The sequence below is a fragment of the Aotus nancymaae genome, unplaced genomic scaffold (assembly GCF_030222135.1).
Source record: "Aotus nancymaae isolate 86718 unplaced genomic scaffold, 86718_ANA_hifiasm-v0.15.2.pri h1tg000019l, whole genome shotgun sequence".
Lineage (NCBI taxonomy): Eukaryota > Metazoa > Chordata > Mammalia > Primates > Aotidae > Aotus > Aotus nancymaae.
Genome location: NW_026988431.1, coordinates 28964147 through 28988835, shown reverse-complemented (window position 1 = coordinate 28988835; position 24689 = coordinate 28964147). Strand labels below are relative to the sequence as shown.

Sequence of the window (24689 nt, the reverse complement as noted above, 5' to 3'; positions counted from 1 at the left end):
TGCCTGTAAAACACAAGACGCAGCATAGAGAATAAGGATAACAACTCCTTCCTGGGTTCCCAGGGAGAACTTACCCTCTTTTGACCCGTAGAACTCTGCTACCACAGGCTTCAGGTTATTAGGAGCCAGGGCAGCCTCGTAAACCAAACCCGCATCCAGCGTCACTGCGTCTGCTTCGTTTGCCTGAAAGAGAACAGACCAGACCTGGATGACACCGTGGCTTCCAAAGAAGGCCCAACTCAACCCACACAAGTAGAGAATGGCTACCAGGACTCCACGGGCCCAGGGACAGAAGAACCTTAACTTGACCAGACCATGCATAGCCCTGCTGGATTTAGTTGACTCTGTCTCCTCAAAAGGGCACTTAGCCACCAAATTCCTATTCCTTCTGCATAGAGGGAGGGATAGACTGTGTTTCTCTTTTCCCTGGTGAAGTTCCCAGCTCCTGGCCAAAAATCGTACGTGACTTTACCATAGGCAATTACCAAGGCTTGACCCAGGAGGCTCCGTGGGAGAAAGCACTTCACCACCCCAGACACAGAGCGCAGCCAGTGCAACACAGTCTCTGGAGGGGACTGCTGTCAGGACGCCGCTCGCTTGGGGTGGCCACGCTCTTCTTACACGTGCTTTCATTCCTAGCCCACGACCTTTGCTCAGAGACCTCTTTATTTTGAGACTTCCTTTGAGGTCTTCCTCAGGTGCTTCTGTGGAGATTTATTTTCTAGGGGAAGATGTAAACCTTGAAAACATTCATCTTCACTCTGACTTGGTACCCAGTGCTCTTCCTTCCTGTCCGGGGATCCATAAAACCGCAGGACCCTTTTGCTGAGGGATTGGGCACTTTCTGTGGGTTTTTAGCTTCTTGGTGATACTATGTACTGAATGATCAAAAGCTTGATTATTACTTCCATTTTTGCTCTCCTCTCTGGTAAAATTGTCTGCTCCAACACATGGCAGCTCACCTCTCTTTCTATCTCAGCTCCATTTTACAAGTGCAAAGTCTGAGGCACAGAAAGCTTGAGTCACTTCCCCAGGCCACATAGCTAGTAAGTCACGGAGCTGGGATTTGATCCAGACAGTCCGGGTTTGTTTCTTATCATTATACTGTTACTTCAGGTTATGTTTCTTTTTGACTTTGTGCTTCTGTAAACCCTCATCTTTAAATCAACAGGTCCCTTGAAATATTATAGCTGCCTTCGTACTAGATCTATAATTTATTTTCTTTTTATGTAAATCCTTAAAGTGACCGAAACCATCTTTTATTTAGACACTTAAAAGCATAGTTTTACTCCTTTTTTGCTTTAGATGTCTTAAATCAAAATAATTTTTCAAGAAGCCCTTGCCAGTTCTCTGTGAAGATTTCTTATTGATCAAATTACAAAGCAAGCCAGGAGCTCACGCCTGTAATTCCAGCACTTTGGGAAGCTGAGGAAGGCAGATCACTTGAGGTTAGGAGTTCAAGACCAGCCTAGCCAACATGGTGAAACCCCGTCTCTACCAAAACAAATAAACAAAAATTAGCCAGAGGTGGTGGTGGTGCCTGTAATCCCAGCTACTTGTGAGGCTGAGGCAGGAGAATCGGTTGAACCTGGGAGGCAGAGGTTGTAGTGAGCTGAGATTGCACAACTGCACTCTAGCCTGGGTGACAGCGTGACACTCCGTCTTAAAAACAAAGCAAAACAAATTATAAAGCAAAAACTATAACTGCCTGAGTTTTGTTGTGTTACTGGCAAGCAATAAGACAATAGTATTTCTAAATGAAGTAAAATATGTTGTAAGCCAAACTATATCTTTGTTTAGCTGACTTTTAAAAAAATGGTTAAGGTTGTTTTTGTTGTTTCATTACAATAAGATATACATAATACAGAATTTACCGTTGTAACCATTTTCAACTGTACACTTCAGTGGCATTAAGTGCATGCATTCATATTGCTGTATAACCATCACCTCTATCCATCTCCAGAAACTGAAACTCCGTACCCATTAAACAATCACCTCCTATTTCTCCCCTACCCCAGCCCCTGGTAGTCATTATGCTACTTTCTGTTTCTATAAATTTGACTATTCTAGATACTTCATGTAAGTGGAATCTTACAATATTTGTCCTTTGGTATCTAGCTTGCTTTACCTACGTTTTCAAGGTTCATCTCAGTGCAGCATATATTAGAATTTCATCTATTTTTAAGGCTAAAAATATTTCATCGTTTGTATATACCACATTTTATTTATGCATTCACTCATCAATGGATATTTGAGTTGTAAAACGTATATATGGGCAATAAGAGTGAAACTCTGTGTTTCGCTCTTGTTGCCCAGGCTGGAGTGCAATGGCGTGATCTTGGCTCACTGCAACCTCTGCCTCCCTGGTTCAAATGATTCTCCTGCCTCAGCCTCCCGAGTAGCTGGGATTACAGGCATGTGCCACCACACCCAGCTAATTTTTGTATTTTTAGTAGAGATGGGGTTTCACCATGTTGGCCAGGCTGGTCTCGAACTCCTGACCTAATGATCTGCCCTCCTCGGCCTCCCAAAGTGCTGGAATTTCAAGCTTGACCTCTGCGCCTGGCCGTAAAACGTATTTTTAATATACCACAATACAACAAAAAATTAAGAGACATGATGGGCCTTTCTGTTCTACAACAACTAGACCTCAAGTATAAAACACACTTTATGGTTTTGTTTCATCTGCAAACACCTTCTTCTTCCTATCCCTCACATTGTTGAATAAAAATGAAGCAAACAAGCAAGAGCTTTGCCCAGTGCAGTGGGATTGGGAGCGTGGTGAGGAACCTGGGCTGTCTTGGCCAAGACACCAAGAAATCACTGGCATTTCAGGGGCTCAGGGAGCTGAAGAGCTAAGGCCTAAAACATAGGGACCAGCTCTAGAGTTCTCAGGGGAACCTGCACCAGCTGGGAGGGACAGGATTATAATCAAGCATGCTCTCACAGGTCAAGATAACCAAACCTGGAAGAAGGAAGGCCACAGAGAGAGGGCTGGAGGGAAGCCAAGGGGAAGCCAGCAGGAAGAGACTGGTAGAGGAGGAAAACCCCACAACACAGATTTCTGGAGGGAAGCCAGGCTCCATCTGGATTTGTCTACCTCTTCCACCTTTTCCCGTCGGCCAGCCTCCTGCTTGCTTTGTGCTGAGAACTGCAGAATTTCCCACACTTAACAAGTCTGTCCAAACCCCTGCACTAAAAGACCTGACCAAACTCTGGCATGGCTCCTAGCAGAACAAATCTGTGTCCCTAGGATGGCCCCAGTTCCCCTTAAAGTGCTTGCCTGAGAAAACTCAATGCTGCCAGGAAAATGTACCTGTTTCTTCTAGCCAACACACAACTCATGACAGGCCCCTGCCCTCCCTCTCCAAATGCATTTACTAAAAAGGGCTTAAATCTGTGAATATGTATCTCTTGAAACTCACAAGCATCTCTCTCAAGGACTGAGAGCTATTCCTTTGCAATACAATCATCAGGATGGATAGGGCATCTGTCTCCCGGTCTCTGCTAGAGAATAGAGTCCTAATCAAGAGAATTGCCAGCTAGCAGATACAGCTGGCCTCCCCACATTTACACTGACCAGCCCTTCCTACTTTTTTACTTCTCTGACTCTACGGAGACCTGTGTTTTCCCCTCCCTCATTCTCCCTCTAAAATGCCCACATCATGCTGCACAAATCAGAATGGAGCGCAGCTCTTCCCCCACTGTCAGTAGTTACTGAATGAAACCTATTGTCACTGCCTAAACTAATATCTGGCTGTGCTTGTCCTTGGCAGCTCCCGTCACCCTGGCTTCCCCCAGCAGCTTATATAAGCCCGCTCTGCCCTGCCTCAGACCCTTTGCATATGCTGTTGTTCACTGCCTGGTATATTTTACACCTGGAGCCCACCCAGGCTCAGCCTTTGGGTCTCAGCTTCATTATATCCCTCTCAGAGAGATGGTCCCTGACCACCCAGGACAAAGCAGGTTTTTCTGTGAGTCCCCATGAGAACACTCTCTTCTTTCCCTCCATTGTACATCCCACATTTTGGAATTAGTTGTTTACTTATTCATGTGTTTTTCTGCTCTCCTGACTAGGCTGTGAGCTCCCTAAGGGTAAAGACCAGTGTGTCTAATTCACTACTGCAGCCCCATTGTCCAGCACAGGATCTGACATGTACAGATGGGTGGGGCAACGTTGAAAGGGCGAAGAGCATTTTTGTAAACCTAAGAGCAAAGGGCTCAGCTGTCATCTGCAATCAGGACACTTCTCTTCCCCTTGCGTGCATCACTCATCTCCCAGTTATGTATCAAGAGCTGCCAAAGGTTATAAAATAATTTTGATAATGGGAATTCTTTTTTTTTTTTTTTTTTTGAGATGGAGTCCTGCTCTGTCACCCAGGCTGGAGTGCAGTGGCAGGATCTTGGCTCACTGCAACCTCCACCGCTCAGGTTCAAGCGATTCTCCTGTCTCAGTCTCCAGAGTAGCTGGGATTATCGTCATGCACCACCATGCCTGGCTAATTTTTGTACTTTTTAGTAGAGATGGAGTTTCGCCATGTTGGCCAGGCTGGTCTCGAACTCCTGACCTCAAGTGATCCACACGCCTCAGCCTCCAAAGTGCTAGAATTACAGGCATGAGCCACCGCATCCAGCCTGATAGAGGGCATTCTTGTATTTTTCCCGAGTTCAGAGAACCTAGTGTCTCAAGTCACCCTTGTGTCTACTGTGTCTGAAAAGCAAAAGTCAATGGACTTTTTGACTTTTGCTTTCCAGACATATTAAAGATGACCTCCCCTATTTCCATTTTTGAAGTGATTTTAGTAACAGGGTTGACTTCCCCATACATCAGCCTCCTACGTGTGAGTAAATAATTGTTCCAAAGTGACTGGAGACTGAGAAAGTACAGCTTTCTTCCACTCCCTTTTAGGCAGCAGCAACTTACCGCAATGCCCTTGATGCAATCAAGGTAGGAGGCTTTCTTCACACAAGCAACACGGGGACCATCGGGTGGAAGAACACTTTTCATATGGTCACGGAAACTGTGGCACTTCGTGGCCTCATGCTCTGACACTGCACACCATCTCACAGTTTTCTCAGGGACAGCCAGACACAGCCCTGGGGGAGAGAGGCCAGAGATGGAGGGACCCACTTCCTGTGCTGAGGGAGCGACAGCATCGCCCCGAGAAGGCCACACCCCCTCGGTCCTGTCCTCCCCTCACTCCTGTCCACAAACGCTACAGGGCACAAGTTCACTGCATTCTGAGACTGGGCCAATAGAAGTTTGCCCTAATGGCCTCCCAGTTTCCTGCTGACCACCCCATGCTGGCCAGAGGGATGCAGGCATGACCATCAGCTCCCAGTTGGAGACGACAATCTGCTCCTCTGTATCCACCGTGTCTCCCCTCACTGTCCTGGCCGCTGGCCTGCCATGGAATATAAGCCTCAGTGTGCACGGGGCATTTTCAGCTACCTCAACACATTGGCTTGATACTGCAACGATGGAAAACCAGGAGGGGAGGAATTGCCATCTTTTTGAGAAGAGGGAGTGAGACTCAGAGAATGATGCCTTTTTTTTTGACCCAAGGTCATCTTCTTGTTGGCCCAGCCAGGCCTAGAACCTGGGTCTCCAGACCCTGGGTCTGCTACTCAGGGCACAAAAGAAGAAAATATTCTGAGTTCCTTCACCCCTCGGCCAATAGCTGAGGGTAAATTAACAAAAAGATAATTAATTTGTCTGTGACACTTGTCTGTTGCTCTCTGTGTAGGAATAAGTAAAAAAAAAAAAAACAACAAATTCAACAGTCTCCCCTCTGTTCCCACTGAATTCTCCCTCCATTTTCACCACACTTTTTGGCTGCCATTCAGAAAAAAAGCTGAAGCCAGCCATGGGCAACTATGAAAATCCATGTGGTTGCAGAGAGAGCATCCCTATCACATGGGCTTTTGCCCCGTCCCCAAGGTCCTCTGTCATCTCCACTCCTTGTGGGCCACCACAGCAAGGCTGATTCATGGGCTCTGATGAGATCCACAAAGCCTGTGGATCTCATTATCTCCCTTGGCCCATGGGAAATCCTAGGAGGCAACATGAGTCTGTGGCAGCCCCTCCGAAAAGCCACACCTCCAGGGTCTCCCATAGAGGAGAATGTGTCCTCAATGGAATATCACCTTGCACAGCCTGTGAAGTGCTCTGTGCGGAGATAAAGGCAAGTGATGTGTGGGGTCCTCTCTGGAGGAATTGCTTGCTTACCGGCAGAGACAACTAAACGTGGAAGCCCCAGCAATGCGACAAATGCCCCATGAATGGCAGGCAGAAGTTGGAGTATGAAGGGGGCCCCACCTCAGGAGGTCGGGGAGTGAGGCGTCAGTCACTGCCCCACAGCAGGATGTATGCAGCATCCGCCACTGGTGCCCAGCATCCAACACCTCACTGACTCTTACCTGACCCTCCCAGGCAAGTGCTGTGACGACCCCCTCCCTGGTGAGGAGCCGGCTAGGATTTGGATCCAAGAAGTCTGGTTTCAAATCCATGCTCCAACCACTCTATGGCACTGCCTCCTTGGCAGGGCATCTACAGCTCCCAGGGCACCCAGGGGACATCAGACTCTGAAGGGGGGAATGGTCAGACCCTGAGGCCTTAAATGCCATGCTAAGAAGTTTGGACTTGACAAGAGGCAGCAGCAAAGGGTTTTGATAATCTGGTTAGACGTGCTCTGGTTTGTTGTATTTCACTGCTGCAAAATTTACTGGACAAAGAGGAGGAGAAGGAGGAGGCAGTGAGCGCAGTGAGCACAGTGAAAGGTATTCTGAGGCCCAGGCAGAGGCCAGGGGTGAGGCGCAGAGGGGCAACAGAAAGGCACCCGAGCTTCCAGACTGAGCGCGGAGTGCAGGCGGCGCGGTGGCCGGCCAGGTTGCAGGGGACGCGCAGGCGGGCGCCTCTGCGGTGCTTCCCCGCGCCCGCACTCACCCAAGACGGCGCAGGCCAGCAGCGCTCCCGCGGCGAGTCTCATCCTCCGGGTGCTGCGCGGAGCGGCGAGCGCAATTCGACTCACTTCTGTGCAGCCTCCTGCGTCCTGCGTCACTTTATCCCCAGCCTGGGCGGGCTAGGGGCAATCTTTGACCTCCCGTGTTTGTGCAGCCCGGTTGCCCAATCGCCGCTCTCCCGACCCCTCTCCCTTACTCGCCCCACTGATGACCTCATTTCCTGAGCTCTGGGGCCGACCCGCCAGTGGAAGGAGTCCAGCACAGAAATGCTGATGGAAGGGACAGGAAGCACAATCCAGCCATTGTCATCGCGGCTCGCTTTGTGCCAGGAGCGACTACGGTGGGCTAGGAGCCGGTGGCTCTGCTCCTGACTCCAGGGAGGCCGAGCTGGTCCGGGCCACCAGCCCTATCCGCGCGACCCACAGAGGGAGACTCCGAGGCTGGAGAGGGAAAAGAACTGCGCCCACCCCAGCTAGAACTGGAGAATGACAGGCAAAGCCCCTTTTAGGAGAGGATGCAGGAGAAACAAGCTGGGCTCAAGGTCAAAGACAGGCTCAGCACCTTTTTCTCCCCACCAGGTGTCCCTGGAAATCTCGCTCCTGGACTCTCCAAGGCCCCCCGCGGAGGAGCTGCTCCCTCTTCCTGCCCCGCTGAGCTCAGGCTCTTGGGCTGGAAAACTTCCTAGCTTCCTGTGAGACACCTTAGACTAGGGACAAAGTCAAAGGGGAAGATGAATTCCCTCCCACAAGAAGCTTCCAGGAGCGTGGTCAAGACCCTGTGAGGCTCAGAACAAAGCACCATCTTAGCACAAAGCAAGCGCCCCGTGGAGGGTGTGGCCTGTTCTTACAGCCTGGGGCCACCGTGGCCCCCTCTAGCCCATGAGTCTCCTAACCGGTTTAATTGCACGTCCTTATAATGAAAAGTATTGAACTTGTACCTTCTATGTGCTCATATTTCAACTTAAAAAATGTGTACACTTCAATCATGCACAAGGAATAGAAATTTGTAAAAGGATGAACTACGGATGAAACCCAAATGTCGTTTTGCTTATGGGGGCTTACATGGAATTATCATCTCAAGGCACACTATACTTGGAGAAAGGTCAAGGTTCCTTCCACGAAGTGTATCCAGACTTCAGAGATTTTGCCAAAAGTTACTTCTTATCCAGCCTGACCAGATGGTCATTCATTCCGTCTCATGTTTCAGCTGACCGAGCTCATACCAAGCCTAGTGGACATGTCAGGTCACTCATTTGATTTTTGTTCACTTGTTTTTCTGTTGTCAGAATTATCTCCTAATGCTAGTTTCTTTGTAGGAATCTTTTTAAGGCATGTGTGTGTCTAGTGAGGGCTGGAGAGTTAAAGCCAGAATATCTAATCTGTACATACGTTTAACTGGGCACATACAAACCACAAAATATGGAAACAAAAATGTCAAACCAAAGGGCAGGGTCGGCACTCCCCTCGCAACCTATAGCATCGTGAGGTGATTCCCATCTTCCCTTAGGGCACCTCGAAGCCTCCATCTGTCATGACTGCAGACTCAGATGGGAGACGGGGCCAATTCACATGTTCAATAAGAGTGAATGATAATCCGTTAATCTTTTGTAATAAAAACAAATACAACTGGAAGTTAGGTTATGTTCTCTCACACCCCAAAAGATTGTCTCATATGCAAAGGGGTTACACACCTCCCACTTTAGAGTCAGCTGCAGAAGCTTTCTGTTTACAGTGGGGACAGAGGCAAACCTGGCTTTCCCAACACACCAGCCTCCCCAGTGAGGAAGGGTGACCACTGCTGCCCTGTCTTACTCCCCCCTGCCCCCTCCATGGGCCCCTTGTGCTTAGCCATGGGGAAAGAAGAATATGGCCCTCTTGCCATGAGGGCTATATTCCTACTGCCCCTGCCGCAGGCCCTAGGCAATGGTCTGGAGTCATTTGGAGACCTTGAGGTATGGATGTGAGATGAGCAGGAAAAGTCAGGGGCAAGGCTAGCTGGGAGTCACCCAGCAGAACAGCATGCACACATACAGCTGATGCATGGACAGGCCCTGTAGTAAGCGTGCAGGGTCTGCCAGAGAGCAGGAAGTGCAGTTACCAAAGGTTGAGTTCATGCCACAAACTCAGGGAAGCTCAGCTCAGGGCATGGAAACAAGATGGTCAGTGATTCTCCTTCCCTGGAGCCCTTCTACATTCACAGAGTAAGCACCCCTGAGGCCACTCCTCCAGCCACAGGCCCATAGCCTAACCAGAACCCCTCAGCAGGGAGCAACTACTGGCCAGGCTGAGTCCTCTCCAGACCAGACAACTCTATGCCCTGTCCTCAGTGGGGTCCTCTGATTCCAAGCCCAAGACAGGTGCTGAGAAGGAAGTACACAGCCTCATGGGATATGAAGGAAGCTCAGACAAGGCATAGAGAGCTGGTTCTCCCACTTCATCTACACACACCTGGACAGGGAGATCCAGGGCCTTGGCTTGTGCTCAGGAGGACAACAGCAGAGCCTCATGTTTGCCATTCCTTGGGTGGGGTAGGCAGGGGAGGTGAGGCTATTTTTGGAGTGTACATGTGCACAGGGCCCTAGCTGTATGGGGTCCCTATGTCGGTATATGTCTATAGGAGCATGTGAAGAGGTTAACATGACAGTGTTCCATGTCCATGACACTTGTACCTGTACTGTCACTTATATTCTTCAACTCTACACCAGAGATGCTCTGGAGTTGAAATTCACTGTCCCTTTTTATAGCTTAATGATGGCTGAGACTTACTGGGAGCTTTGCTGACCACTTACCATAACCCTCTGACTTCGGTGCTTTAGTATCTGCATCTTACAGATGAGACAAGGAAACTGAGTACCACAGAGTATGATACTTTGTCCAAGATCAGCTGCAAAGTCAGAATACAAAAGAAGGCAGTCTGGTTCCAGAGTGTACGCACGCACCAGGGACACTACCTCTCCCAGGAAACCAGGACACGCAGGGGCCAAGGAGCTCATCTGGGGTCACATCAAGAGAGGGACACACATGAGACTCCCAGCCTTGCCATGTCTCCACTGGCACACAGCCCCCAGGGCTTTGCCAGCACAGGGGCTGGTCAGTCTGGGAGAGGTCTCAGTACCAACTGCAGATCCTTAGCCATGGACTGGCTTGATTGTGCTCAGCTGGAAGAAAATATCATGTTTTTATCCCCTTCTATGTGTCAGGCACTGTCATGGGGCAAGATCATTGAGGCAAGATTGTGGAATCTTGCCCATCAGTCCTGCAGGATAAGATCAGTACCTCCATTTGTGAGATGTGGACATTACAGTCAAATGATGGGTCCTTATTCATGGAGCTCTGAGACCTGAACTCAAAATTCCTAAATCTCAGTCTTCTCCAGACCACAGTTGCCTTCTTGATATTGACCTTCTCTTTATTTATTTAGTGGGGGAGAAAAGAAAGCGGGGCAGGGGAGAGAGAAAGAGAAAGAGATTGAGAGAGGACATAAAGGAAGCTTCCAGTTCTAGACCAACCCAAGCATGAACCAAATCTTTCACCACAATCGGGGCAAAACTCTTAAATTTCAACCACGAGCTGACCCTTAAAGAAATGGCCACACTTGTGTGTACGTGCAGGAAAGCTGGAAAAGCTGACCAGCAGGAGGTGGGTAAGAAAGCGGTGGGCTCTGAAACAATATTTGTTGTTTCCAAATGTTGCCCAGTTGACACAGAAGCAAAGCAAACAAAGAGCCTCTGTCTGCTTGGAGCAGTTCTTCCTCTCCCCCACTCAGTGTCCTCTGCCTGACACGAGGTTAATAAATATTTACCAATTTGGGTTTCTTCCAGGAATGTAAGCTGTCTTTTCAAGTATCAATCACTGTAATATATCATATTAGTAGAATAATAACGGAAATTGGTATGACCCTATTACTTAGTACAAGAACATCATTTAGTAAAATTCAGTATCCATTCATAATAAAACCGCTTAGCAAACTTATTCTACAAAACTTTCTCAGTCTGATATCAAGTATTTGTGTACCATAAAAATCTACAGATATCCTACTTAGTGTGGAATGTTGAATAAAGCTTGTTGAGATCAGCAATAAGACCGGAATGTTTATTACTATCATTTCTAGTCAACCTTTTTACTGGAGGCCCTTGCCAGTCCAGTCAGGAAAGAAAAAGAAATAGTAAGTGAAAGGATTGAAAAGGGAAAAAATAAACTCTCATCTTTATGCATAATAAATTGTATGTGTATAAAATTCTGAAGAAACTAGAGTATACCTTAGAATAATGAGTTAAGGCTGGGCATGGTGGCTCACGCCTGTAATCCCAGAACTCTGGAGGCTGAAGCAGGCGGATCACTTGAGGTCAGAAGTTTGACACCAGCCTGGCCAACATAGTGAAACCCCATCTCTACTAAAAATACAGAAATTAGCCAGGTGTGGTGGAGTGCGCCTGTAGTCCCAGCTACTCAGGAGGCTGAGGTGGGAGAATCACTTGAACCTGGGAGGCAGAGGTTGCAGTGACCCGTGATCATGCCGCTACACTCCAGCCTGGGTGACAGAGTGACGGAGTGAGACCCTGTCTCAAAAAAAAAAAAAAAAAAAGAGCTGGATAAGGTAGATAAATATACCAAAGTCAATTATATTTCTACACTCAAATTGAAAAAAAAAAACATGAAAAATGCTACCTAAAGTAACATAAGGAAAACAAATGCCTAGGAATAAATCTATCAAAAGACATCTAAAACTTTTCTATACTAGACTATAAATTAAGAAAAAGTAAATGGAAAACTGTATCTTGAACATGGAGTGGAAGACTTGATATTATAAAGATTTCGCTTTTCTTCAAATTGATGTATAAATTCAATGTACTCCCAATCAAATTCCAAATATTTTTTCATGTAAATTAACAACATAATTCTAAAGTTTGTAAATGAAATGCAAAAGAGGCTGGACACAGTGGCTAATGCCTGTAATCCCAGCACTTTGGGACGCTAAGGCGGGCAGATCACTTGAGGTCAGGCATTCAAGACCAGCCTGGCCAACATGGTGAAACCCCATCTCTACTAAAAATACAAAAATCAGCTGGGCATGGTGGCACGTGCCTGTAGTCCTAGCTACTTGGGAGTCTGAGGCATGAGAATTGAGAATCACTTGAACCCGGGAGGTAGAGGTTGCAGTGAGCTGAGAACATGCCTCTGCACTCCAGCCTGGGCAACAGAGCCAGACTCAGGAAGGAAGGGAGGGAAGGTTAATATTTCACCTATTCTTCCTCCCCTACTTTTTTTCTGAACAAAAGTTGTCATATTGTTTCTCCCATAAAAGTATGCATCTCTAACATATAAGAAATTTTACATAACCTTAATGGTTTTTTTGGAGACAAAGTCTTGCTCTGTCGCCCAGGACAGAGTAGAGCAGCATGATCACAGCTTACTGTAACCTCGACCTCCTGGACTCAGGCAATCTTCCTGCCTCAGTCTCCTGAGTAGCTGGGATTCCAGGCATATGCCACCACACCCTGCTAATTTTATTATTTTATTTTTAGTAGAGATGAGGTCTCACTGTGTTGCCCATGCCCAGGCTAGTCTCCAGCTCCTGGGCACAAGCAATCCTCTCACCTCAACCTCCCAAAAAGCTGGGATTACAGGCATGAGCCACAGCATCTGGCCCTTAATGCTATTATTCCAGCTATCAAAATCCACAATTATTTCTTTATATATATGTACACTTTATATATATATACACTTTCAGTACATATATGTAGTATATATAGGCATATATATAGAGTGTGTATGTGTGTGTGTGTGTATATATAGAATGTGCAGGTTTGTTACATAGGTATACATGTGCCATTGTGGTTTGCTGCACCCATCAACCCATCATGTACATTAGTATTTCTCCTAATGCTGTCCCTCCCCTAGCCCTCAACCCCACAACAGGCCCCAGTGTGTGGTTTTGCCCTCCCTGTGTCCACGTGTTCTCATTGTTCAACTCCCACTTATGAGTGAGAACATGGGGTGTTTAGTTTTCTGTTCCTGTATTAGTTTACTAAGAATGATGGTTTCCAGCTTCATCCATGTCCCTGCAAAGGACATGAACTCATCCTTTCTTTTTTTATTGCATTTTAGGTTTTGGGGTACATGTGAAGGACATGCAAGATTGTTGCATAGGTACACACATGGCAGTATGACTTGCTGCCTTCCTCCCCATCACCTATATCTGGGATTTCTCCCCATGCTATCTCTCCCCAACTCCCCACCCCCCACTGTCCCTCCCCTATTTCCCCCCGACAGACCCCAGCGTGTGATGCTCCCCTCCCTGTGTCCATGTGTTCTCATTGTTCAGCACCCGCCTATGAGTGAGAACATGCAGTGTTTGATTTTCTGTTCTTGTGTCAGTTTGCTGAGAATGATGGTTTCCAGGTTCATCCATGTCCCTGCAAAAGACACGAACTCACCGTTTTTTATGGCTACATAGTATTCCATGATGTATATGTGCCACATTTTCCCTGTCCAGTCTATCATCGATGGGCATTTGGGTTGGTTCCAGGTCTTTGCTATTGTAAACAGTGCTGCAATGAACATTCGTGTGCATGTGTCCTTATAGTAGAACAATTTATAATCCTTTAGATATATACCCAGTAATGGGATTGCTGGGTCAAATGGAATTTCTATTTCTAGGTCCTTGAGGAATCACCACACTGTCTTCCACAAAGGTTGAACTAATTTACACTCCCAACAACAGTGTAAAAGTGTTCCTATTTCTCCATATCCTCTCCAGCATCTGTTGTCTCCAGATTTTTTAATGATTGCCATTCTAACTGGTGTGAGATGGCATCTCAATGTAGTTTTGATTTGCATTTCTCTAATGACCAGTGATGATGAGCATTTTTTCATGTTTGTTGACCTCATGTATGTCTTCTTTTGTAAAGTGTATGTTCATATCCTTAGCCCACTTTTGAATGAGCTTGTTTTTTTCTTGTAAATCTGTTTTAGTTCTTTGTAGATTCTGGATATTAGCCCTTTGTCAGATTGATAGATTGCAAAAATTTTTCCCATTCTGTTGGTTGCTGATTCACTCTAATGACTGTTTCTTTTGCTGTACAGAAGCTGTGGAGTTTGATTAGGTCCCATTTGTCTATTTTAGCTTTCGTTGCCAATGATTTTGGTGCTTTGGTCATGAAGTCCTTGCCTATGCCTATGTCCTGAATGGTTTTGCCTAGATTTTCTTCTAGGGTTTTTATGGTGTTAGGTCTTATGTATAAGTCTTTAATCCATCTGGAGTTACTTTTAGTGCCAGGTGTCAGGAAGGGATCCAGTTTCTGCTTTCTGCACATGGCTAGCCAGTTTTCCCAACACCATTTATTAAACAGGGAATCCTTTCCCCATTGCTTGTTTTTGTGAGGTTTGTCAAAGATCAGATGGTTGTAGATGTGTGGTGTTGCCTCTGAGGCCTCCGTTCTGTTCCATTGGTCTATATCTCTGTTTTGGTAACAATACCATGCTGTTTTGATTATTGTAGCCTTATAGTACAGTTTGAAGTCCAGTAGTGTGATGCCTCCCGCTTTGTTCTTTTTGCTTAGAATTGACTTGGCTATGTGGGCTCTCTTTTGGTTCCATATGAAGTTTAAGGTGGTTTTTTACCAGTTCTGTGAAGAAGGTCATTGGTAGCTTGATGGGGATAATGTTGAATCTGTAAATTACTTTGGGCAGTATGGCCATTTTCACGATATTGATTCTTCCTAACCATGAGCATGGAATGTTTCTCCATCTGTTTGTGTCCTCTCTTATTTCGTTGAGCAGTGGTTTGTAGTTCTCCTTGAAGAGGTCCTTTACGTTCCTTGTTAGTTGTATTCCTAGGTATTTTATTCTCTTCGTAGCAATTGTGAATGGCAGTTCGTTCTTGATTTGGCTCTCTTTAAGTCTATTATTGATGTATAGGAATGCTTGTGATTTTTGCATATTGATTTTTGTATCCTGAGACTTTGCTGAAGTTGCATATCAGTTTCAGGAGATTTTGGGCTGAGACGATGGAGTGTTCTAAATATACAATCATATCATCTGCAAATAGAGACCATTTGACTTCCTCCTTTCCTAATTGAATACCCTTTAATTCTTTTTCTTGCCTGATTGCTCTGGCTAGAAAACTTCCAATACTATATTGAATAGTAGTGGTGAGAGAGGGCATCCTTGTCTAGTGCCAGATTTCAAAGGGAATGCTTCCAGTTTTGCCTATTCAGTATGATATTGGCTGTTGGTTTGTCATAAATAGCTTTTATTATCTTGAGATACGTTCCATCAATACCTAGTTTATTGAGGGTTTTTAGCATAAAGGGCTGTTAAATTTTGTCAAAGGCCTTCTCTGCATCAATTGAGATAATCATGTGATTTTTGTCTTTGTTTCTGTTTATGTGGTGAATTAGGTTTATAGACTTCCATATGTTGAACCAGCCTTGTATCCCCGGAATGAAGCCTACTTGATCATGGTGGATAAGCTTTTTGATGTGCTGTTGCAATCAGTTTGCCAGTATTTTATTGAAGATTTTTGCATCTATGTTCATCATGGATATTGGCCTGAGGTTTTCTTTTCTTGCTGAGTTTCTGCTGGACTTTGGTATCAGGATGATGTTGGTCTCATAAAATGATTTGGAAAGGATTCCCTATTTTTGGATTGTTTGGAATAGTTTCAGAAGGAATGGTACCAGCTCCTCTTTGTATGTCTGGTAGAATTCGGCTGTGAACCTATCTGGACCTGGGATTTTTTTGGGTGGTAGGCTCTTAATTGCTGCCTCAACTTCTGCCCTTGTTATTGGTCTATTCAGGGTTTCAGCTTCTTCCTGGTGTAGGCTTGGGAGGATGCAAGTGTCCAGGAATGTATCCATTTCTTCCAGGTTTACTAGTTTATGTGCATAGAGTTGTTTGTAATAATCTCTGATGATGGTTTGTATTTCTGTGGAATCTGTGGTGATATCCCCTTTATCTTTTTTTATTGCATCTATTTGATTATTCTCTGTTTTCTTTTTTATTAATCTGGCTAGTGGTCTATTTTGTGGATCTTTTCAAAAAACCAGCTCCTGGATTTATTGATTTTTTGAAGGGTTTTTTTGTGTCTCTATCTCTTTCAGTTCTGCTCTGATCTTAGTTATTTCTTGTTTTCTGCTAGGTTTTGAGTTCTTTTGATCTTGCTCCTCTAGCTCTTTCCATTTTGATGATAAGGTGTCAATTTTAGATCTTTCCTTGCTTCTCACGTGGGTATTTATTGCTATATGTTTTCCTCTAGACACTGCTTTAAATGTGTCCCAGAGTTTCTGGTATGTTGTGTCTTCATTCTCGTTGGTTTCGAAGAACATCTTTATTTCTGCTTTCATTTCATTGTTTATCCAGTCAACATTCAAGAGCCAATTGTTCAGTTTCCATGAAGCTATGCTGTTCTGAGTTAGTTTCTGAATTCTGAGTTCTAAGTTGATTGCACTGTGGTCTGAGAGACTGTTTGTTATGATTTCCATTCTTTTGCATTTGCTGAGGAGTAATTTACTTCCAATTCTGTGGTTAATTTTAGAGTAGGTGTGATGTGGTGCTGAGAAGAATGTATATTCTGTGGATTTGGGGTGGTGAGTTCTGTAAATGTCTATTAGGTTTGCTTGGTCCAGGTCTGAGTTCAAGTCCTGGATATCCTTGTTAATTTTCTGTCTTGTTGATCTGTCTAATATTGACAATGGGGTGTTAAAGTCTCCCACTATTGTTGTGTGGGAGTCTAAGTCTCTTTGCAAGTCATTAAGAACTTGCCTTATGTATCTGGGTGCTCCTGTATTGGGTGCGTATATATTTAGCATCATTAGCTCTTCTTGTTGTATTGATCCTTTTACTATTATGTTATGTCCTTCTTTGTCTCTTTTGATCTTTGTTGGTTTAAAGTCTATTTTGTCAGAGATGAAAATTGCAACTCCTGCTTTTTTTTTCTCTCCATTTGCTTGGTAAATCTTCCTCCATCCCTTTATTTTCAGCCTTTGTGTATCCTTGCATGTGAGATGAGTTTCCTGGATACAGCACACCGATGGGTTTTGGCTTTTTATCCACTTTGCCAGTCTGTGTCTTTTGATTGGGGCATTTAGTCCATTTACATTTAGGGTTAATATTGTTATGTGTGAATTTGATCCTGCCATTTTGATGCTAGCTGGCTGTTTTGCCTGTTAGTTGATGCAGTTTCTTCATTGTGTTGATGCTCTTTACCATTTGGTATGTTTTTGGACTGGCTGGTACTGGTTGTTCCTTTCTATGTTTAGTGCTTCTTTCAGGAGCTCTGGTAAAGCAGACCTAATGGTGATGAAATCTCTGAGTAATTGCTTGTTCGTAAAGGATTTTATTTCTCCTTCACTTATGAAACCTAGTTTCACTGGATATGAAATTCTGTGTTGAAAGTTCTTTTCTTTAAGGACGTTGAATATTGGCCCCCACTCTCTTCTGGCTTGTAGGGTTTCTGCTGAGAGATCTTCCGTGAGTCTGATGGGCTTCCCTCTGTGGGTAACCCGACCTTTCTCTCTGGCTGCCCTTAGCATTTTCTTCTTCATTTCAACCCTGGTGAATCTGATGATTATGTGCTTTGGGGTTGCTCTTCTTGAGGAATATCTTTGTGGTGTTCTGTATATTTCCTGGACTTGAATATTGGCCTGCCTTGCTAAGTTGGGGAAGTTGTCCTGGATAATATTCTGAAGAGTATTTTCCAGCTTGGATTCATTCTCTCCATCACACTCAGGTACACCTACCAAATGTAGATTAGGTCTTTTCACATAGTTCCATATTTCTTGGAGACTTTATTCATTCCTTTTTACCCTTTTTTCTCTAATCTTGCCTTCTCGTTTTATTTAATTGAGTTGATCTTTGACCTCTGATATCCTTTCTTCTGCTTGGTCAATTTGGCCATTGAAACTTGTGTATGCTTCGCGAAGTTCTCATGTTGTGTTTTTCAGCTCCATCAGTTCACTTATATTACTCTCTAAGCTGTTTATTCTCCTTAGGATTTCATCAAATATTTTTTCAAGGTTCTAGTTTCTTTGCATTGGGTTAGAACATGTTCTTTTAGCTCAGAGAAGTTTCTTATTACCTACCTTCTGATGCCTGTTTCTGTCAATTCATCACACTCATTCTTCATCCAGCCTTGTTCCCTTGCTGCTGAGGAGTTGTGATCCATTTTAGGAGGAGAGGAGTTCTGGTTTCAGGTGTTTTCATCCTTTTTGCACTGGTTTCTTCCCGTCTTTGTGGATTTATCCACCTGTCATCTTTGTAGTTGTTGACTTTCAGATTGGGTCTCTGAGTGGACATCCAGTTTGTTGATGATGAAGTTATTTCTTTCTGTTTCTTAGTTTTCCTTCTAACGGTCTGGCCCCTCTGTTGTAGGACTGCTGAGGTCCACTCCAGGCCCTGCTTGCCTGGGGATCACCTGCAGCAGCTGCAGAACAGTAAGGGTTGCTGCCAGTTTCTTCTTCTGCTATCTTTGGCCCAGAAGGATATCCGCCAGATGTCAGTCTGAGCTCTCCTTTATGAGGTGACTCTTTGGATATACGGGGATCAGGGAGCTGCTTGAGGAGACAGTGTGTCCTCTATAGGAGCTCAAGTGCTGAGCTGTGAGCTCCATTGTTCATTCAAAGCTGCTGGGCAGGTACATTTAAGTCTGCTGCAGAACTCATAAACACCTTTTTTTCCCCCAGGTGCTCTGTCCTGGGGAGTTAGGGCTTAATTTATAAGTTTCTGTCATGGTGCTGCCTTTTTTCAGGGCTACCCTGCCCAGCGAGGAGGCAACCTAGTCACAGTCTGCCTGCAGAGGCTTTGCTGAGCTGCTGTGGACTCCTCCCAGCTGCTGTGTGAACTTCCCTGCAGTCGTGTTTATACAAGTATAGTTACAACTGCCTTGGCAATGGCGGCCCACCTCTGTAATGGCGGACTCTCTCTGTAATGGCAGGCTGCCTCGGCAATGGTGGACTACCTTCATAGTGGTGGACTGCCTTGGTAATGGCAGACGCCCCTCCCCCATAGAGCTGGACCATCCCGGTTTCAGCTGTGCTTGCTGTGAAACTCTCAATCCAGAGCTTTTCAGATTGCTGTTTTTTTGTGGTGGTGGGACCAGCCAAGCCTGATCACCTGGCTCCCTGCCTCAGACCCCCTTTTCTTTTTCAGTTGAATGGGTGACTCTGTCTACCAGGTGTTCCAGTCACCTGTTGAAAAGGTGCTGGGATCTGTGTGATTTCCCGTGTGGTGACCCACTGCACCAGCTGAAACAGCCAGATGGAGATTCGTGGTGCTTTTTTGCCCGGGAGTCTCCTGGCCTAGCTCCCTGTTTCAATCCCCTTTTTATCAGTTGAATGGGTGACTCTGTCTCCCAGGAGCTCCAATCGCCAGCTAAAACAGCACTCATACCCATGTATTTTGTGTGGAGACCTGCCATGCTGGCCAAAACAGCTGCGCTGGTGACCCATGGGGCTCCTCCACCTGGGAATCTCATGGTCTAGGGGCAATAAAAATCTGTCTGGAAATGCGGCATCCACTCACTCTCTGTGCTTTCGCTGGGAGCTGCAATCCTGAGCTGCTCCTAATTGGCCATCTTGGATCCGTCGAACTCAATCCTTTCTTATGGCTGCATAGTATTCCATGGTGTATATGTGCCATATTTTCTTTATCCAGTCTATCATTGATGGACATTTGGGTTGGTTCCAAGTCTTCGCTATTGTGAATAGTGCTGCAGTAAACATACATGTGCATGTGTCTTTATAGTAGAATGATTTATAATCCTTTGGGTATACACCTGGTAATGGGATTGCTGAGGTCAAATGGTATTTCTGGTTTTAGATCCTTGAGGAATCACCACATTGTCTTCCACAGTGATTGAACTAATTTATACTCCCACCATCAGTGTAAAAGCATTCCTGTTTCTCCACATCCTCTCCAGCATCTGTTGTTTCCTGATTTTTTTAATGATCACCATTCTAACTGGCGTGAAATGGTATCTCATTGTGGTTTTGATTTGCATTTCTGTATTGACCAGTGATAATGAGCTTTTTTTCCGTATGTTTTTTGGCCACATAAATGTCTTCTTTTTGGAGGAATAACAGAGCAGAGATATTCAACATTGTTCAATGTTACAAAGCCATGGGCTCCTATTCCTCAACTCAGTCATTCTTCTACAACTGGGAGAGAACAGGAGCTGCCTGTCCTCATTTTAAGACAGAGATATACCCTGCAAGAAACCCCTTTTCTCATGACTATAGTTTCAACCTCACCCAGCTCCTCTTGACCCTGAGGCTGACAGCTAGAGAGGCCACTGACCCTGGAGCCGAGCGCACTTGGGGAACTCTCGTGTGTAGAGGAACAAAGATCCCTGATCAAAGGCATTCAGGAATGCTAGCCTTCCCTGACACACTTTTTGCAGGACACCTAGACAGGCCTGGCAAAGGTGGGAAGGAGGTTAGCAGTTAGGGATGGGGACACATGAGGTTTGAACCCCATGAAGGGAAGATGTCAGCCCAAACTGTGAAATAGGCAGCATGTGTCACAGGAGCTGCTTCAGTCCCTTCCTGCAGAGGCCCCTCTCCCAGGTGACAAAGTAGATGCTTGGGAGTGGAAAGAAAGGCTGCAAAATTTTGAGAGCATGGCATAAAGTGGGCTGGGACAACAGGTGTCCAGGAATTTGGATTTTAAAATAAAAGAAGAAACTCTGTTAGATGAATTTGCCCCCAGAAGTGGGGATATTCCCAGAACCGAATTTGGAAATAATCTTCACACTGCAAGGCAGGAACATAGCATTGGTAGAAGTGGCATTTGGTAAACACAGGAGAGGATCATAACTGCACAGATTAGGACAAGAGAAGGTCATGGACCTGGTTCTCCCTGACTGAAGACACCACTAAAACTACAGTGGCATGGGTTGGTCATTCACTTCTATACACTAAGACTTTCAGGATGGACTGTGAATTAGGCAAGTCACCTAAGCTCTCAGTGCCCCAGTTCCCCATGTAGAAAATGAGGATCATAATGCCTGCTTCATAGAGTTACTGTGAGATCTAAATTAGTAATTACTGCAAATCACCTAGTACAGTATCCAACACCTTAGCATTTTTCATCTAATTTTTATTTATATCCTGACCAACATCTTCCGCTTCTAAGTCTCATGTGCACAGCTCCTGAGCTCAGCCCCTCAGGTCTCACTTCATAAGGACCCTGCAAGGATGCTGACCACTAAGCCCTAGGCAATCCATCACAGAGAACAGAGCCGACAGATCTTAGCAGCATTTTTTCTCTGTATGCCAGTTCCCTGTGCCCGCCTTCTATTAATAATCACCTGTGTATTCATTCACTGCGTACTGTCACATGCAAGCTGTGGAATAATAAAATGGGCTTGGCATGGAGTCAAAGACTGCTGGGTTTGGATGTTAGACCACTTAATAGCTGCATCATACTGGACAAGTTACTGATCTACTCTGAGCTTCTGTTTCTCATTAGTAATAGGAGTACAAATGTCTACCTTATCATTCTGAAGATTATTCACATTGCTGTTATAGTACTTGCCCTGTCTGACCAATAGATGGTAATGACATCAATAGATGGTGATGACAACTATCATTATTACAGAACACCCAACATGGACTACATACCAAATACACACTCAGTGAACTAATGAAGCAGCTCTGATTGCTTTATGTCTCCCTCCATTGCTACTGGGCCCTTTGGCAAAACACACCCTGAGAGACCATTTAGTAGAGAGATCTGATTTTACAGAGACAAAAACTGAGCTCAGCTGGAGGACGGACATAACTGGTAGGCTGTCCAGCAAGATGGAAAGCTAGAACCTAGGACTATGGACTCAATCGCCTGAGCTGTCCCCACTGTCCTGTGACATACTTTCTTGAGAAGTGTTATTCATAATTTCTTCCAACATTATTTAAGGATTGTACTTCCCATTGCTCTTTCACCAAGACAAGTTAAGTCCCAAGACCTTCAGATGGGCCTGTGAGAGGTGGCTGGTTAAGCTGAGCAGAGTCCAGTGCTCCTGGGGCCAAAGTAAACTGATCACTGATCTTTCTACTGCCCCCAGAGTAAACTCCCTTGTTTAATGTCCTCAGTCGCCATGGCAAAAGAAGATCAAAGTTCACCAGGTTTCTTGGCTGTCCAGAGTAAATCTCGGACCTGTACAGATTTGCAAATAATTGGTGGCAACTGTTGGTTTCTACAATGGAATGATTTTACCATTTTATTTGTTTTAAATATTCCCCAAAGATAAGACTTTTAAATACATATATGTAACGTGTCTACGTGTATAATTTAATAAAACTTACCAACTGCCTAGGATAGCATCTACTTAAAATCGGATCAACAAACCTCCATCCCTACACTTCCGCAACCCATGGAAGACAGTGTGAGGTCACAGAAGAATCACTAAACTGAAGCTATGAATGCACAAAAATTGTATATAAAGGCGTGTGTGTGCACACTTGTGTGTGTGTTACTAAGAGTTCCTGCCTTTTATGAATCCTCGAAGGGATCCATTAGTATCTCAAATATATTAAAATGTTAAACATTAATTATCTGCTCTGGCTTTCTTTCCAAGTTCTTAGAATTGGGACAAAGCAGAAGTGGGGTTCTTGACATCTTTCCCTCAGTGCCGTTGAAAGACCCCTGTTGAACCCCTGGGTCTTCAGGCTCCTGCCTCAGGTCTTAGGATTGCAAGGCTGACTCTCCTGGTATAAAAAAATTGGTGGTAGGACCACAAGCCCATAATAGCCAGCAGTCTCTGGGCTTTGGATAACAGAGTCTGAAGATTTGTAGCAGGTAAAGCTCCAGAGGAGAGTCTTTCAGAAGCCCAGCATAAAGGATGGGCATGCCCATGGCTTCCTGGGGGAAACCTTCAGGGAGAGAACATAGGACTCGATGTGAAAATGCCATTTCCAGAAGGAGTGAGGCCCTGTCTTCAGAAACTCCTGGGCAGGAAGCTCATGAGCCAGGGGCCCTTCCTGTCCTCTCTAGGACTGAGTTCTAGGCTGGAGAGAAGATCTGCCTTCTGCTGGGTTCTTCAGCTCTGGCAGCTAAATGAGCTGAAAGAGTCAATGTGGTAGCTCACTGGGTAGATAAGGAACTTGAAATAGAAGCTCAGAAGGAGTTGGTGGCATCAAAATTGAGCAGGAAGGAACAATAACAGTGATGCAAAGAGAAGGTCTAGACCAAAGTGAATGAAGGAATAAGTGTCAAGAAACCCTAGAAAGCAAGCTTCCATATTTTTAATACCACACAAAACAACAGAAGACGGAGCTTCATGAAGCTAAAAAGCACTTTCTTGAAAGCAGCTTTATTTTATAAGCTCAGGAAACTGAATTTCACCTAAAATGGAGCAATAGAAAGTATCAGGGCTATCTCCCACACAAAGTTATTATAAGGAAAAAAATAAGAGTTCCTTCTTTTGGCTTTGGAGTACCCCTCCCTCTGTCTCTGTATGTGGGGGAGCTTCTTCCTTCTGTCTTCTCCCTTCCTTCTTGCCTATGAAACTCTCCACTCGTTAAAACTAAACAAAAAAAGAAAAGAAAAGAAAAAATAGAACGAGGTCTTACACTTTACACAAAGTCGTATAACATTATTGGAAGCTTGTGTTAAACTAAGGCTGCATATTGCAAACCTTGGAGAAGATATTTTTTAAAAAAAGAATAGCTAATAGACCAATAGAGAAGATAAAATGGAATGCTAAAAGAAATTGAATCCAATAGAAGGCAGAAAAAGAGGAAGGAAGGAACAAACAACAGATGAGACAAATAGAAAACAAATATAAATAATTAATTTAAATATAAATAAACACATCACTTAAAGGGATAAAGACTGTCATCTGAATGAAAAAGAAAGACCCAGCTGAGCATGGTGGCTCATGCCTGTAATCCCAGCACTTTGGGAAGCCACTGCAGGAAGATCACTTAAGTCCAGGAGTTTGAGACCAGACTGGGCAACATAGCAAGATCCCATTGCTATGAAAAATATTTAAAAATTATCCAGGCATGGTGGCATGAGCATATAGTCCCAGGTACTTGGGAAGATCAGGAGTTGGAGGCTACAGTGAGCTATTATTGCACCACTGCACTCTAGTCTGGGCAACAGAGTGAGACTCCAACTCTAAAAAGGAAGGAAGGAAAGAAGGAAAGAAAGAAGGCCCAATTATATATCCTTTGTAAGAAATTCAACTTAACATAAAGAAACAGGTGAATAAAATATAAAAGAATGGAAATCAATACACTATGTGTACACTAATCATAAGAAAGGTGGAGTGGTCATATTTATATCCAATGAAGCAGATAACTACAGACATTTCATGATAATAAGTCAATCCATCAAGAAGGCACAATATCTTAAATGTATACGAACCTAACAGAGCCTCAAAATATATAAACAATTGAAAGGAGAAATAACCAAATCCATACTTATATTTGGGGACTTCAACCCTCTTCTTTCAGTAATTAATATGATAAGTAGACATAAAATGCACCACAATGTAGTATTTGAACAATAGCATCAACCAAGTTGACCTAATTATTATTCATAGAACACTATACCCACCAATTACAGAATACATATTTTTTTCTGGTATACATGGAACATCCACCAAGATAGACTATATGTTGGTCATTAAAAAAATCTCTATACATTCAAAAGAACTGAGGTAATATCCCTTTTTAATTCCCTGTGGCCAGAGAATATATTCTGACCGCAAGAGAATTAAATTAG

The 24689-nt window shown here is 44.6% G+C and overlaps 1 protein-coding gene across 1 annotated transcript in view; it reads right to left on the bottom strand.

Annotated features, from left to right (window-relative positions):
* TF (transferrin) overlaps window positions 1–6989 on the bottom strand; it is a 32994-nt gene extending 26005 nt beyond the window's left edge. The window contains 3 exon segments of the mRNA NM_001308518.1: window positions 75–183; window positions 4925–5097; window positions 6947–6989. Of these exon segments, the coding sequence (NP_001295447.1) occupies window positions 75–183; window positions 4925–5097; window positions 6947–6989 (325 nt within the window).
* Between the last annotated feature and the right edge of the window lie 17700 nt (window positions 6990–24689).